This window comes from Ambystoma mexicanum, chromosome 9 (genome assembly GCF_040938575.1).
Source record: "Ambystoma mexicanum isolate Mex_15411 chromosome 9, UKY_AmexF1_1, whole genome shotgun sequence".
NCBI lineage: Eukaryota > Metazoa > Chordata > Amphibia > Caudata > Ambystomatidae > Ambystoma > Ambystoma mexicanum.
In genome coordinates this window covers 237,911,455-237,929,450 of record NC_090931.1, presented here as the reverse complement: position 1 = coordinate 237,929,450, position 17,996 = coordinate 237,911,455, and the positions used below count along the sequence as shown (strand labels likewise).

Below are 17,996 nucleotides of genomic sequence, written 5' to 3'. Positions count from 1 at the left end.
ATCCAAAAGGTAAAGTGAATTTAAGAAACAAGGGTCACAATTGCAAAGCAAAAAAAAAGGTGCACAGATGTAAAGGCGCACACACCTAAATTCGATTTTCAAAAATAGGGCCTCATTCCGAGTAGGGCGGTAAGGGACACCGGACACCGGTAAGGAGACCGGTGCCGGTAATCCCCTAGCGCCCTATTCCAAGGTCCCTTGGAGGGAATCATAAAGGAACGTGTGGTCTGACCACACGTCCCTTACGGGTCCTGCTAAGGGACCAGGACGCTAATAACAGGCTTGCCATTCGCAAGCCCGTTATTAGCATCCTCCCCATTCCCATTGAGCAGTATGGGGGCTCAAATGGGAACGGGGAACGGTTTGCTCAGTGGGGACTTACTGGTCCCGCCAGGGTCGGACTAGACCGGTAAGTCCCCATTGAACAACACTGGTGCCGGATCCGTTATTGGTGGCAGTCATGGCTCAAATAGCGCCATGACTACCACCAATCTCGGGATGAGACCCATAGTGTTACAATGCAGAGCAAAAAAGGTGCACAGATGTAAGAGCACACACACACCTAACTTTGAATTTCAAAAATAGTGTTACAATGCAGAGCAACAAATAAAAAGGTGCACAGATGTAAAGGCACACACACACCTAAATTCCATTTTCATAAACAGTGGTACAATGTAGAGCAAAAAAGATGCAAAAAAGATAAACAGTTTAACCAAGAATGCCCAACCCACCCCTACACTGCCTGCAAGCACACCCGACTGCCCACCCTTTTCCTTCTCACCGATCTCGGTCAAAGAAGTGGAAAAGATCATGAAAACCCTTAAATCCTCCAGATGCCAAGGTGATCTTTGCCCAGCAGCAATCATTCCGGAAGGCGGCAAGAACTTGGCCCCATTCATCTCGGCACTAATCAACACTTCCTTCGAGTCTAACACAGTGCCTAACAACCTTAAGGAGGCATGGGTCAAGCTCTCTTAAAAAAAAAACAATCTAGACCATAACACCCCACAAACTATAGGCCCATCACCAACGTCCCTTACATCCTAAAGATTCTTGACCGAGTAGCATACCTCGAAATTCAGAAGCACCTGGTGGACCACAACCTACTAGGCCTTAGACAATCAGGCTTTAGGCCCACACATGGAACGGAAACAGCCCTTCGGGACCTTAAAATCCAAATGAATGAGGCTAAGGACAATGGTAAGCTTGCCTTGCTCCTGTTGTTAGACTTATCGGCAGCTTTCGATCTTGTTGATCATCAGATCCTCACTGATCACCTATCCACAGCAGCTGCCTTCTCCAGCAACGCTTCCACATGGATACAATCATTCCTGTCCAATCGCACTAAGAGGGTCTTCGCACCCTCCGCTGCAGCGGACCCTATTCCAATCCATTGCGGCGTACCACAAGGCTCATGCGTCTCTCCAAAGCTCTACAACATCTTCACTAAGCTCCTGTTTGACCATCTCGACAACCTGGGTGTCACATATACGAACTATGCCGATGACACCCAGGTTCTCATCATGCTCTCAGGATGCTATGAAGAGGATTCTAGACGGATTAACGAGATATACTTGGAAATCCAGGCGTGGATGGCAGACCATTGCCTTTGTCTGAATGACGAAAAAACTGAGCTCTTGATCGTCGGCTCCCAAACACGCATTAACAAATTAGACGCCTGCTATGCATCCATCAACATCGATGGTAACCAGATCAAGGTAGCCAAAGAAATGAAAACCTTGGGAGTATACATAGACTCCACCTTATCTCTCAAGAAGCAAGTGAATGCCATTGCCTCTTCCACTGCCTACACTAACAAGCTAATCAATGCCTGTAAATCATTCATGTCACCTAGTAGCTGCATCACCCTAGCCGGGACACTAGTGCTATCCAAGATCGACTACTATAACACCCTATACTCACCTCAGAAAGGAACCTCAACAAACTCCAGGTCCTTCAAAATAATGCCTTGAGTTCAGCACTAAGCATACTGAGATCTACAAACATCACTAGTTTCAGACAGGACGCCCACTGATTACCAATACGGGACAGAATTGCCCTTTACACGCTCGTCATCACACACAAGTGCCTCTCAAATTCCGCCCCCTAATACTTGGCAGACAAAGTCAACAAACGCCATTCATCTAGAACTAGAGCCGTGTACACACATTGTCTTGCTGTTCCTAGATTCCTCCTAAAAAAAAGCAGGTGAGCAAGCTTTCCAGTATTAGCTGCCAAACAATGGAACGCCCTACCACTCAGCATCAGAATGGAACCTGTTTTTTGGACCTTTAGAGCTAAAGTAAAGGGCTGGCTCTTTGGTAAGAAGCTAGAGTGATCAGCTATCTCACCTTGCATCCATCTTGCCTGCTTATGCTCGTCATATCCTTTTCTATCGACCCCTATGTAACCATGGTCGTCTTGCACTTACATATTCCACTGTTATTTATTTTTTGTTGTTGTCTGTACTGTATGTAACTTTTGTTTAAGCTTGGGCGCCAAGTTACCTTAGGGTTCAGTGTGTGGTACAAATGAAGAAACTAAGCTAAACTAAACTAAATTCGAATTTACAAAATAGTGGTACAGTACAGAGCAAAAAGGTGCACAGATATAAAGGCATACACAGACCTATATTCAATTTTCAAAAATAGTGGTACAATGCAGAGTAAAAAAGGTGTACAGATGTAAAGGCAAACACAGACCTATATTTCAAAAATAGTGGTACAATGCAGAGCAAAATAGGTGCACAGATGTAAGGGCACACAAACCCCTACGTTTGAATTTCAAAAATAGTGGTTCAATGCCGAGCAAAAAAGGTGTACAGATGTAAGGACACACACAGACCTAAATTCGAATTTCAAAAATAGTGGTACAATGCAGAGCAAAATAGGTGCACAGATGTAAGAGCACACAAACCCCCAAGTTTGAATTTCAAAAATAGTGGTTCAATGCCGAGCAAAAAAGGTGCATGGATGTAAAGGCACACACAGACCTAAATTCGAATTTCAAAAATAGCGGTACAATGCAAAGCAAAAAAGGTGCACAGATGTAAAGGTACACACCACACATAAATTACATTTTCAAAAATAGTGGTACAATGCAGAGCAAAAATGGTGCAGAGATGTAAAGGCACAAACAGGCCTAAATTAGAATTTCAAAAATAGTTGTACAATGCCAAGCAAAAAAGGTGCACAGATGTAAAGGCTCCCACATGCACACACCTAAATTCAATCTTCAAAAATAGTGGTACAATGCAGAGCAAAAAAGGTGCACAGATGTAGAGGCACGCACACACCTAAATTTGATTTTCAAAAATAGTAGCACTATGCAGTGAGAGGAGTGGTAGGTTAGATGAGGGAAGGAAGGCAGAGAACATAGTCAAGTAAAAGGTTCAGACAGTTAGTTGAGGAGGCAGTAGGAGAGTTCAGCCATCACTTGCTGGTGTTTCCTGGGGGAGGGGAGTGGTCCAAGTGAATGTGGTGGAAGTATATATCTGGAGGCTGATTCATAGTTTGAGGAGGGGAGCAAGCAAGAGAGGGACCACCAGGCCCTCCTTGGCATGTACAGGCATAGACGGGGCCTTGGGTGAGGGCCTTTGGAGAATTGGGCCAGCTACCGCCTCCCGGTGGCCCTGATTGGGTGAAGAAGAGTGATCCAGCCAATTGCGTTCAGCCAGGCGGCCAACAAAGGATGACTCCAGTGCCCTATACAGGGGCAGCCATCTTGGAGGGAGTCCACAAGGAGCACAGTCAAGGCTGGGTGATATGAAGAGGCCCCTCAATGCACCATAGGCATCACAAATGCCTTGAAAACAAAAGCGATTTTCTCTGGAATTGATTGCAAAAAATACATGCTCTAATTTACATGCGTCTCGTGCACACTGTTAAAAAATTTGATATTTTGCAAAAAACACAAAAGATGATGATCCACATTCAGTGAGCTGGGGTGAAGTGCCTAGGAATTATTCAGAGCCCAAATGGGCTTTCCCTTAATGGGCATGCTACTCCAGGAGGGAGCAGGCAAGTGCGGGCTCCAGGGAGCCCGCTGCTTCTGGTTCTTCTGCTGGCAAGCAAGGGGAGGGGAACATCCTCCTCTTGGGGCCAGGTTGGGATTTCTTTATATGATGTTTCCAGGGCTGCTCATGAGCTTCCTCTGAATCATTCTTCTCTCCTTAAAGACTGGATGTAGGTTTCCCATCACTCTCTGTGTTCAGTTGAACATTTCTCCCCTTCTGTAATTCAGTAAGTAAGTCAGAATGTTGGAATGAGATCAATAACCGGGATTTACCAGTGCATTCTGGACTTTGTGACTGGTTTATTGGAGGTAAGCTGATAATGACTTCGATGTGCTATCACTTGCTATGTCTTCATTTGATTGTAAATGGGAATGAGGAAGAGAGTGAAGTTTCAATGCCCTGTTGATGGGGCTTGATTCACTGCTTAACACTTTTCAGAATCCTATTTTGGAGGATGCTTTATACTGTTCCCAGGGTTGAAGCTGGTAAGGTTTTTAATCCAGCTGTGAGTGCCTTTGCGATCCTGCACATTGTGAGAGGCAAGCATGTCCCTTCCTCTGGTCCTGTGTCCTGTGGACCGAAGTGTTCGTGTTCTTGTTTGAAGAGGAAGAGGAAGAGGAAGGGAGATTTCAATGCTGCTGCACCCGCATCCACAGCCAAAGAGAGGAAAGAGCAGCCCTGAAGTTCAAAGTTGTGGGGAGACAGGAAGAGTTGCTGCGGGGTGCAGTGCTGTGTCGAGGTGCCTTGGGTTTGCAAGAACGCCGGCCCAAGAACCACAATCAAGTACAAACTGCTGGAGTGGTAGGCAGCCTGATAGGAAAATGTAGTCGATCCAGAGTGCATGAATTGTGGCACTACTGTGCCCATGCTACTGAATTTCATGCTTCTCTCTTGTTCTGTTCATTGACCGATGCTGCTCCCTTTTTTCTGGTCAAGGGTTTCCTCCTCTTTTAGCTTTTTGTGCAAACTGGGTGAGAAATTTGCAGTGGCCGGGTGGGGAGAAATGGGTATTACATTGAGGGGCGAACCACCTTAATCCTTACAACCCTCCCCCTCGTAACCATCTATGACGCAGTTACAAAGGTAAGCAGCAGTTGAGCCACCATTGTTAACTCTGGCCAGTCGCTTTTGAATTTAATAATTATGCTGGGGAAAGCACCCCCCAAAGCCAGAAATTACAACCCGAGGAAAAGAAAAACATACGGGAAATCTAACGGTTATAAGCGCACCCCGACGCTGGGGGTGGGAAGTTCTATAGTGGAAGAGGCTCTTGAAATCACGCATGAAAATGTGTCTCCTGAACTTCCTAATAAGTCCCGGCCTAAAATGAAAAAAGATCTCTACGTATTTCAATAAAAAGCAGGATGTCAACGAGCTTTTGAAAAATGTTGACACTGAACAGACTATTGTACAAGTACTACACAAGGAGCATTTCACGAGTAAAGCTGACCTCCAATCTACATTTGGAGATAAAGACAATAATGCTTTGCTCGAATTATGCTACCTTGTAAGCAACTCAATGTGCCCTGCACCGGATTCAGTTAGCTGATATCAACAATTGTAATCAAGCACTGGCGCCCGTTGGACCAGTGAACGTGTCACATGCTACTCATCATAGACATTCCGCAAATGATTATATGACGCAACAGCTTTCGGCATCGCCGAACTTTTGTATTGACCCCACCCTGCTGTCTCCTGCGAGGACTAATTTAGGAATAAACAGCCATACCAACCGTTTGCGCAACAGCTCGAATTCAATGGTAGAGGCTAGCAATGACGTACTGCACTTTGCTATCAAGATCCATCCACGAGGAAGCAATGAAACAGGGTAACATGGTGGGCACACTACTCGAAGGATTGCACCCTAAAAGCAATATGGAGCTTGCGAACTTACCTGAGGAAGTCCGAGGATGAACTGTAGAAACAGAGCCTATAATAATTTAATCTCAGGAGGTGGGTGCAGCCGCCGGGGCAGAAGACAATTGTTCGTTTTCCCCTTTGAAGTACCCCACTGGTAAGGAAAGGCGCTTAAAAAAACACCAGATCATACGCTCTGTCAAGGTTCCTAACTACTTACCAACTCTGCCCTTAAATTCCACAATTGCATCCACTGCGGCTACTCGTCCTCAGTCAAAAAAAGCAAAGAAGAAAGAAATGCAGCGGAATAAACGTCTTGAACAAAGTGTGAGAACCTTAACTAGCTTGTTTTTAAAAGATAATAACACTTGCCAAGTCATTTTGACAAATGAAGATGTTTCTATTGGCGTTACAGACGAATGTCGAGTCCCCGTTTCCACCAGCGTTATAACATCTGGTCAAACAAACGTGCCTACTACTGTGTATTTACAGGATACAGCGCAGAAGGAGGCGCCAACACCAGTGTCCCCCATGCTTCATCTTTCTATACTAGACAGCCGTGTAGTAACTATTACTCAGGTATTGCCTGCAGCTAATACGAAAATAATACATCGCTCTGTCTTGTTGAAGTTATTTGCTAAGGTCCCTTCACTTCGTATGCTCAACTCTAATGATATTGACTTTATACAACCCTTGAACTCGAAGTATGAGCATATGACAAAAATCTGTTGTTCCTTACCATCTACTGCATCCTTGTTACAGGCTCAGTCCGAATCATTGGAATATCTTGGGTACAAGTTGGACATCCTTCCGGTGTTGAAGGGTAGCTCTAAAGTTTGTGATCGCTATAAAATGTGTCCTAAAGTGGTGGTGTGAAAGATAGTGAGGCACCATGTTTTGATAACGTTCAGGGGTGGAATTGGCTAAAGAGTGTTTTACCAGGTGCTGTGCTCTCCCTTGATTGAACTTCTAATATAATCTGGTGGAACATGCAGGGCCATTCCCATATACTATCTGGTAGTAGTTCTTTGGATCTCCTTCTAAATTCTAGTATTATTCTACTACAGGAAACATGGCTGTGCAATCCCTTCCACATCGACGGTTATATGATATACCAGGTGCCTGTGAAAAACGGGGTGATAGGACGCCGCTAGGGTGGGTTGCTAATAGGAGACATGAATTGCTCTCTGCCCTAGTTAAGCATCTGCATGTGGAGTGGAATGTACTGGCTCTCGAAGTAGGGTTGGTTTGGGACCGTACACTTTCTGGCACCTGACATCCCGTTGTCGGGACTGTAATGTCCGGCTGCACCGGGATGTCAGGCACCGGAAACAGTGTTTCTGGGGCTGCGGAAACCCACCGGCAGCACTGGTGGGTTACTGCCGACGTCGTAATGAGGCCTACTGTCTTAATACCTATTCTGTCTCTGTATGTTTAAAAAGGAGAAAAAGGAAACCAATATAATAATTTTTACTGAATATGAAATGCTGAAATATGAATTATAAATATACCTTTTTAGATGTTTTATGATTGAATTTGTGTATGTTTTTAAAGAAATTATTAAGGAATTGATTGTAATGATTCTTGGATGAATTGTAAAGTGTATTCATATGCGTAATGTTGGTTATTATTTGTATTTATTTTGTAGGTGTAAAGTTTTTATGAACTAAATATCGTAATAAATAAATACAATTAAAAAAATTAATAAATATCCATTAATTAAGGACTAGGAAGAGTATGACCCAGTGTAATAAAGATTACCAGTAAGTAATCAGGCATGCTATCTGCAGAGAAATCAAGACTGTTTGTAGGACTCTTTCAAATAACCAGTAGGAAAAGTAGAAACAATACAAATATGTTCAGTGAGAGACTGGGAGGTGAAGGGCAGACAGAACTGAAATATGGTTGTCGTTGGCTTCATGATATGACAGATTTCTCCTTTAAAATATGCAAAACCAAAGGGAAGCTTGATGTCACTCAAGGGGCCACTGTTTGTATGCATGGCAACCATGATCACTAATTTCATGTTACACACAGCAGCTCTTGTTGACCATGTTCAACGTCATGATAATCATGTAATATATCTTTCCTTGCAGGCAAACATGGATCGAGAAGGAACATTTGTCACGAAGTAAAATGAGACCGGTTCTCATATTCGATATCACCAAAAGTAACCCATTCTGTCCAGTGGTCCTGCCTGAAGCCGACTGTTTGCTCCTGACACACTGTCTAGAGCTCTATACAACAGACAAAGAGTCTTTCTGCAGTTACCTGAAAAATGTTTCATTATTGCTAAAAACCGGCGGTCATCTATTAATGGTTGTTGCCCTTGAAATAACATTTTATCTTGTTGACAATGTTAAATTCCCCCATCTGTGCTTTGACGTGGGATTTCTAAGAAATGCTTTTACCAATATTGGTTATTGTATTGAAGATCTACAGGTGTTTCCACGGAAACTTGAACGTTTGTACGATTTTACCGATTATAGAGCTTTTGCATTTTTAAAGGCACGCAAAGAAACCTAGCGTTAGTCGTCTGATGAATAAAGAATTAATCTGTGAGGGGGTACTCTAAGAGAGAACTCTATGGGAGCTATCTAGGGGAGAACTCAGCCCTATCAAGGATCAGAATCATTTATTGGGTACATTCTCCATGCAGTACATATTAATTTCGTTCTAAGAGAAATAGTTAAAGGGTGACAATAGATAACAATGCAAAATAAGCTTTGTATACACCATTGAGTAATTAACGTAATTCAAATGATGGTCACTTGTTGTTTCATATCAATGCAGATGCAGAAATTGATAATTGTGTCCTAATTTCCCTCTCCCTCCTTTCTTTCATAGAGCCTTAATTATATTGTATATCTTAAGAACAGTTACAAAGGTTTGTCCTATCATCTCAGAAGTCAAAGGCTCTACCAGTCAAGTGGGAACTCATTTAGTCAAATTCCAAGGCCAAATGGCTTTCTGTTATTCAGAATTTGACATGCTGGCCTTTCACAGATACAACACTATGTCAGACACAAATTATAATAATTGTAATATTACCAACCTTGTTAGTACCTGGGTACGCAAACTGAAGGTGGAATGTCTGCTTCGGATGTGCTTAACATAGAACTGCTTCTGTTCCAGATCTGTAGCTCTTACACAGGTACACGTGAATCCACTACCTTTGCCTTCCACCCTTCCATGATAACAAACTTCTTTGCGTCAGAGACTTACCCCACACCACTTATGCCATCAATACCTACAGCTTAATCTCCCTTTCCATCCTGCTGTACTCTCCTCTCTTGCACAACACTCTACCACTCACCAGTTGGGGTTGCCATATATACAACCTCATACATGCATAGCTGCAATGCTATATCTCTTTTGTTCAATTCAAAACCACCTTGATGGAACTGATTTAAGCAACCTCAGAAATAAGAAAATCTGTATCATGTGTGCCGGACTTGCAACTGGTCCTTACCCAGACTTGTGCCCCGAGGCCTATGGACATGTGGCGCTTAATAAAAACTCAATAATAATAATAAGAATAATAACCATTTTGGGGTGCATGACTGACATGGACATAGAAAGGTTACCATCGTCAATGCTTCTTATTTAAAGTGTCAATTAACTCTTCCTTGGACATTATTACCAGACTCAATGGTGCACGTGTCCTCAGAAAGATGAAAGTCACATACTGAATGCTTGAAATCAACGTTGTCTGCTGAATACAGTAGCTGTTTTAATGTACATGTCTATATTGAACTTTCCCCAAAATAGCCATTTGTAGATTCTTAAAAAACCTTTTCCATGATATGACATTTTAATTTTCTGTATCAGATTTGTATCAGATCAATATGTCTATATTGAACTTTCCCCAAAATAGCCATTTGTAGATTCTTAAAAAACCTTTTCCATGATATGACATTTTAATTTTCTGTATCAGATTTGGTAATGAGGGAACCATGTTTACTCATAGGATTATGCAACAATGTTTTCACAATATTTATGACATAATAATTTGAATGTTTTGGGTGTCGAGATTTCAAAACGTATTAATTTTCTCAAGACACATGAATTTGAATACTCATTTCACAAGAAATCTGATTGCCCAACTACAAGTGACATTTAAATTGGAAAGTTTGAAATTCGATTTATTTGGTCTTTTACTCTTGTTGGAAATATTTCTCTTATTTCAATTTTAATGAAATGTTTAAATCATGTCTAAATAGATATGAAATTGTATATTTTACATGATACCTATTTTCGTCAAGATTATTGTTTGTCTAATTGTGAAAGCTTTAATTGTACACACCAATACACAATAAAAAAAGAACTCTCCCCAATAATATGACTGACCTCAATTGTACTTATTAAAGTGATATCAGAAAGATGAGTGGCTGGATCATCCATGATGTGCATGTGAATTACCATATCCCAGTCTTTTTGAAATTTCAGGGCTATCGCCCTGCCATTAAATGTTACTATGGCAATATTTCTAACCTCAATGTTACTCATGTATGTAGGATAAGAACAATGACTGTCACATCCTGCTTGCTGGGTGTGTAACCACCCCCATCATGTGCTGCAGGCCAGTTAGAAGTACTTGTTAAGAAGGAGCTCAAACGCGTTATTTCCTGAACCCCAATTACACTCTTGAAAGCAACATCGACATATGAGTGGCTTGACCATGCCTGCTTGACTACCCCAGCATTACTGGCCTTTCTCAAGTACATACCTGCTATTTACTGTCACTATTATAATGCTGCCAACCTCACCAACACTCATATTAGCAGTCTCAGAAGGATTATTTCCCACTTCAACTGGTCCTATTTAATTTACTAGCTGGGGTACCTGGCGTTGCCCATGCCCTGATCGAGTGGTGTCTCATGTGCCCAGGAGGATGTTGCTCTTGTCCTCTTTCGGCAAGTCTTGCTTCAGTTTGCTCTGGTGTCTCATATGCGCTGGAGGATGTTGCTCTTGTCCTCTTTCGGCAAGTCTTGCTTCAGTTTGCTCTGGTGTCTCATATGCGCTGGAGGATGTTGCTCTTGTCCTCTTTTGGCAAGTCTTGCTTCAGTTTGCTCTGGTGTCTCATATGCGCTGGAGGATGTTGCTCTTGTCCTCTTTCGGCAAGTCTTGCTTCAGTTTGCTCTGGTGTCTCATATGCGCTGGAGGATGTTGCTCTTGTCCTCTTTCGGCAAGTCTTGCTTCAGTTTGCTCTGGTGTCTCATATGCGCTGGAGGATGTTGCTCTTGTCCTCTTTCGGCAAGTCTTGCTTCAGTTTGCTCTGGTGTCTCATATGCGCTGGAGGATGTTGCTCTTGTCCTCATGGCAGCAAGCTTTGCTTCCGTTTGCTCTGGCATCTTATTTGCCCTGGAGAAAATTGCTCATGTTCTCTGGTCAGCAAGTCGTGCTGCTGTTCGTTGTTGGGTTTCAGAAGCTCTAGATATTGATTTTCGCTTTGCAGCAGATGGAGCTATTCGACGTGATGTTCGTTTTTTCTGCGCCATGTTTCAGTCACTCAATGACTTCAGCACATTTGAGAAAATGCCCAAGAAAGATTGATTGATTGTGCTCTCTTCTTGTGAATGAACTTAAATAAACTGTAACCTTGCCATTTCCCATTTTTGGATTCCGTGATAAAATACATGTTTTTTTTATTCCCTCTAAAAATGCTTTAATACACACTTTCAAACTGCATACAGTAGTAATACCTTTCAAAGGAATAACCAACACATCGAACATTTTGCTTAGGACACTTTTCCAAATTTTGCCTCCTTCTCGTATCTTCTGTAGTGAATCTGGGTGAGCATCAGTAGATGAGGATGTCTACGGAGTGAATTATTTGCATCCAAACATAATCTACAATCTTACCCCAGGCAAATGAGGAATCTGTGCATGATGGTGTAGCAGTGGACTTAACAGTGTTGATTTCCATAGCCAGACAAACATACACACACACACATCCAAAAATATGTTTTCACATAAGATTTTTGCATCCAAACATAGACTATGATCTTGCCCCAGATAAAAGAGGAATCCGTGCAAAATTTGGTAGACGTGGGTTCAACAGTATGGATTTGTATAGCCAGACAAACATACACACATACATACATTTAGCTTTATAAAAGAAGAAGATGCTTCACATGGCTTAAGGCCTGAGGTATTACCTTATTTCAAGACTGGCCGCTACAGGTCACACAGATTTCTGCTGAAAGGAGCATTCATCTACTGAGATATCTTGCTACAGAGTTTGATGTGTTGTCTTATTTGAATAACGTTCACAGGTAAACTGGACCTTTGACACATCTACCTAACTTGCTAGCCAGTCTCAAACCAATCGATCCAGACCTACAGATCAGTAGGATACTAGCCCTTTCACTCCCAAAGAAACAAGCAAGTACGCCCAACAGAAAGACATAATAACTAACGATACTCATAAAAAACAATGTAGGAAACAATGGACACATGTGTGACAGCCACCCCCTCTTCATCTTCAGAGTGCCACTGATGTGTTTTGGTCAGTGGTACCTGCAAAGTAGGGCACCAGAAAGGGGCTCTACTATTTTTATTGTGTGATTAGCAAAGGATCTTAAATAAAAATGATTTACATTAATTAATAAGCACCAAGAAATATGGAATGTAAACAGTTATCCATTTTAGTTGGAAACACATGTTTATTAATCTAGAAATAAATCTATTATGTATCAGAAGTGCATTTTTACTCCTTGTCTTAAAATATAGGAATAAAAATACTGCTGCTGCAAAATCTTATCTGGAGATTTGACTTGATCCACCAGAGAATGTTTCTTATAGGTGTAATGTATTTGCTCAGTGTCCGGAGGCAGCTAGCAGCACCACTGGAATGGAGCCTTTTGCATGACTCCACCATATCCCAGGCAGGGGAGAACCCCTTGGTGCCACTAGAAAACAAAGTGTTCAATGTGACATCAATATTTGAGATGAGGTGTAAAGAGCCATGAACGGTGGCGAGAGCTGGCTCGAAGACTGCAGACAACACACATGGAAGATGCCCAACCTGACCAAGGTATTCATCAGCAGGCAAAGTATAGGAAATGGAAACATTAGGATGTGGCCTGCCAATGCAAAGGCTGAGCTTCCATTGCTGTGAGATGAAGCTAGAACAAGGAACACCTTAGCCTTATGCCAGATCAGACATATTTATTATTCTCAAACTGTACGAATTTCATGATACATTTTACTCAATCATTGCTACTTGTTTCTGTCCATCTGACCTCAGTTTCAATCTAGGTCCTTCTACCAAGCTTCATTTTACCCTCATCAGCATTCATGCTTTGCCAGTTGCTCTACAAATAAACTGCCTCTGTATCTTAATCCTCAACTGCCAGAGAGCTGGTGCAGCCTTAGTATCTTACTGTGGGGCAAGGAATACTCTTTAATTAGTTAATAGTAACACATGTTGTGAGGTGTTCAGAATATTAAAGAATCTTATAGCAAGAGCTAATTAAAAAAGTGCAATACTTATTCTTTTTATGTCCCCCTCTTACCAACCCCATTTTACTCCTCAACACTTACACCACCACCATAATCCAAGCCCTACACCAAATAGCCTCCTCAAAAAAACTGAAATCCTGCAACCACCAGCCATGCTTCAATGTGTCCCTCCCCATCATCAAACAAGAAGGTGGGGACCTAGAAAGTACTTAGTATTCTTGGGTAACTTAGATTTCATTCAATTAAGTATGTTATGGTTAACAATAACCTTTTGTACCGAAGCAATACATAGTATTAGAAATCAACAACATAAAAACATGCTACTCCAAAACACTGCATTACAATACTGAGAAGTTTACCTTATATATACTCCTACAAACTAAAATAATCTTATATAGTTTTATAATTTGACCTCGACATAATTCTGCACCAAATAGCCTCCACATTATTGTTACCATCCTGATTCCATCTAAAATAATTCCAACATGTATTTGGGAATATCGAAATTATCTGTCATGTTTGATCACACCCTCCTATCAAGGACCTAAGATTTCATCAGATAGTAGCAGATGAAATCTAATCATCATGCAATCCCTCCTCTTTTTGGGGTTGGGAAATGAATTCAAATACCAATACTGCGTCCCAGGATCATCGATCAATAACTGATTTCTCAGGGGTCTGGTGCATGCTGGTAGCCAAAGTTTTGTGAGAACCATCTGAAAAATTAGAACTATCTAGCCATGACATTGGCTCATGGGCATTGGAGACCAAGACATTTGCACCAGTGTACATGCACAGCTCCACAAATACCAGGGACAGGGGTCAGCCTCATACCCCCCAAACCCTCTCTGGTGTGCATGGCTTCCATTGACAGGGCCAGACCCATGACCCTGCCAGACTGGTCGAAGCAGGTTTTAGACTAGGTGCAAATAGAGTACAGACCCATGAGAGGAATGGAAACAGCATTATTGTCTATATGGGATGATATAAAAACCAACACAAACTTCAAAATCACCTATGTGCTAATACTATTAGACCTCTCAGCAGCCTTTGACACAGTCCGCTACGAAACATTTGTCGGAAGACTCTGAGAAATAGGAATCAGCAACATGGCTTTACAGAGTTTAAAATCCTTCCTGACAGAAAGAACAGAACGAACATGGCTAACCCCCTTCAACACAACACCATGCACACCATCCTGCAGAGTTCCACAAGGCTCATCACTCTCACCACTGCTCTTCAACATCTACACACCCCACTCATCAATCTTATCAAAAGACATGTACTCATCTGCTACAACTACGCAGACGACACACACAAATCCTCTACAAAATCAACACAAGTGGAGCACCACACCTACCCCTTATCAACTGTCTCCCAGAAATAAACGATTGGATGAGCACCAAAAGCCTTAATCTCAACCGGACAAAACAGAAATCATGATCACGCCCAAAAGCCTGTTGAACCAACACTACATTCCATGGCCTACTGAAATGTGAAATCAACCAGAACCCTCCAAGGGAGTTAAAAACCTTGAAATATTAATGGGCAATGACTTAACACTCAAACCACAAGTCAAAGCAGTAGTAAAGAATGCTTCTTCCACTTACAAACAATCTAGTGGATGCTACCTTTCCTCACCTTCCCGCATAGAACATTTGCCGTCATCTCCCTTGTCATGTGAAGGATAGACTATGCGAACAGCATCTATCTCGGAATTCCAGACTTGGGTAATACCACTGGCGGATTTTGCGCCGAAAATGGGCTACCACCAGCACATTTACGCCCAGCTCCGAGCTGGGGGTAAATACAGCCAGACTCAAGATTGGACGGACCCTTAAATGCAGCAGTAATAGTGCTACCACTGCATTTAAGGATGCTGCCCAACTCGTGATCAGGCCCATAAGCTCGGTCTTACTTTATAAAAGCCTCTGTCGATTCTCCAGAAATTGTAAAATGCAGATAGTATCCGATGTGGATCACCTTTTAAACAAGGGCCTGGTTAGCCCATCAGCTTCCATGTGTATCTGGATGAAATTGTTGGGGCCAACAGTTTCCAATATATGCCTGACCAATGTTTCCATAGCTTCTGTTATAATGGCTAGCCCGTGTCCCAAGGAGCATAACTGGTCCAGGTTTACAAATATAAACTCCTCAGAATGCTCCACAGCTGAACATTTTTATGAGCACTTTGGTATGTCCCTGCCCTCTCCAAATACACAGGAGCTTCGTGCTGTGAGGTTTGAGGCTGTGGTGTGTTAGACCAATCACGTCTAGATAAAGCCAACCTGGCCTGTTTGAAGATTTTAAAAAACCTCCTCCACTGGGCTCTGGATCTATACCATTTTAAAGATCATTCAGTATCTTTACGGCCCCTTTGAACCGGATATCCACTATCGCTCTGTACAGGCGTCCCGAGTGTAACAGCGCCTGTGTTTTTAACTTCACCCATATGATCACCCATCACAGCGGACTCTAGTTAAACAAGATTGTGCTTTAGCAGTTTGTGGATTGTTTCAAAGGTGTCTCTGCTTTGTAATGGGGTGTTTGGTTTTCGGGTGTGCACTAGTCGCTCGTTTGGTTTTCGGGTGTGCACTACACGCTAGTCATAAACGTTTGCTCTCCCCTGTTACATCCGGTGACTGTGATATTTGTTGGGTGGGTATTGTTGAGGTGGTGACTATAATAGGACCAGCTATTGCTACATCATGATTTTCAATGTATATCTGCGGAATAGAAGCAGTGTTGTGATTTTCAAACTGACAGGGTCGCTCAGGGGCTATTGTGTTATGTTCCACATCTTGGGCGTTTTCTATTGCACTATCAGGATGGTCTGGCTGGCTCCCGGTGGATGCCCCACAAGGCCCTGCTGTAAAGGCTGCAGTACCATCAACCAGCTGTTTTATTATGTAGACACTTCCTGCTCCACATGTTCAAAGGAGCCCCTGATAACAGATTCTCCCATTTTACATTTATAGTAAGGCTTTAAAGTTTTTAACATCGCCAGCATTTTTTTATAACTCTGCTTTAAAGTGGGGGTGTCTGCCTATTTTTTCTGTTCTTTCTCACTGAAGTTTTAGGTTTTTGCACATGACTGTTTTTCGTTCTTTTGTGCTTTACTGGAGGCCGCAGTTATAATGGATGCATAGCCTCATGAATCATCAGTTTCATCTATAGTGATGAAACTGGCGCTGAAGCCATTTGGAATGTTAACAAGGTCCACCTGACTATTATCAAACCCCCCACCTGCATCATGAAAAAAATGCCATTTTGAGTTTCATTTATTACAATACTATAAATGGCCCCACCATCTTGAACGTCAACAGGTGCAGCCTGGGGATAATCGCGCACACAATTGGAAATAGCATCTTATTTATTTTCACTTACAACAGCGGGATCATTATGCACATTTATACATGGATCATCAAGAAATGCTTCTGGGTGTATATTGAACATATTGCACACGTCATAAAGCGCCTGAGCGGACAGCTGCATATAGGGTTGTAACTCATCAGCACTCAGCACATTTAACGCTGTGTCTGTTATCCAGCTTCATACTCTCATTGACAAGCCAAACACATTACTGCAACTCAATCCGGCACAATAAGTGCTGGATCCTGAGTTGTGGTAATTCCCAATTTTTTCAGATTCCATAGGACTCTATGGGGGTTTCAACGCTGTTACCACCGGCGGTAATAGCGCCAACAGTAATAGCACAAAAATGGCAGAATGCTGGAGATCGACCTCCAGCTAAGAACGGGCAGTCAACCTCCAGCTTTACGCCCAAATTCCGGATTGGGCAGAGCGGTAATAGCAATACTGCCACATTTTTACCACTCAGCCCAAGCCCTGATGAGGGCCTCTATTCTTTCATTCACAGTTAATATCTGTTACACTTTGGCCAGTAGTTACTAATGTAGACTGAGTTCTAACATCCTCAACATCGCTAATCACCACTGCTTGAGCTGTTTCACCCTCTGTTCAATAAGCGTTAGGGCCACCCTGTTACAACAATCACCTGCTGTTGACACTCCCTGAAGCTCAGGTACATTGGTATAAACCATAGACCAACCCCCCATGGCCCCCTACTAGACGCTTGCTTATTTTTTCTAAGACTCAAAAGTATCCCTCTAAATCTAGACCTTGCTCCTCTTTCAATAACAGGTTCATGCTTTTGCCTTGTGTGAGAGCTGACATGTACATCTTCACACCCCAGTTCGCGCTTCAACTCGATTCTAGCCTAGGGTTGTTGAACACTTTTAAAGTAGCGATTCAACCCGAAAACAACCAGCGGCATGCAAGATGGCATGTGTATTACAAGAGGCACCAACCCCACATTTTCAACAGAGGGTTGCACATTTAAAGAAACTTAGCTGTCCACCACAAAGGGGAAGGTTAAGAGTGAGAGGAGACTGTCACAGACTAGAGTTTGGCAGGGTAGCCTGGTGATCCTCATGTCTCCACCTCCAAGGCATTACATGATGTAGGGGATGTGACATTTAGCCCTGAAGGTCACCCACCCTCATCTACTAATCCCAAACATGCAACGTCATCATCAGACATTCCAATCCATCTTTTTTTATATATATGTAACAAGTAATGAAACAATGGTGAAAATGTGATTTCTAAATATTCATTCATTTCCTTGTTGTTTTAC

General features: G+C 42.4%; 1 protein-coding gene across 1 annotated transcript in view; it reads left to right on the top strand.

Annotated features, from left to right (window-relative positions):
* LOC138487306 (nicotinamide N-methyltransferase-like) overlaps positions 1-10,214 on the top strand; it is a 102,841-nt gene extending 92,627 nt beyond the window's left edge. Inside the window, exon 3 of the mRNA XM_069613914.1 lies at positions 7,969-10,214. Within this exon, the coding sequence (XP_069470015.1) occupies positions 7,969-8,398 (430 nt within the window). The 3' untranslated portion in view covers positions 8,399-10,214. The remainder of the gene's footprint in view (positions 1-7,968) is intronic.
* Positions 10,215-17,996: the final 7,782 nt, after the last annotated feature.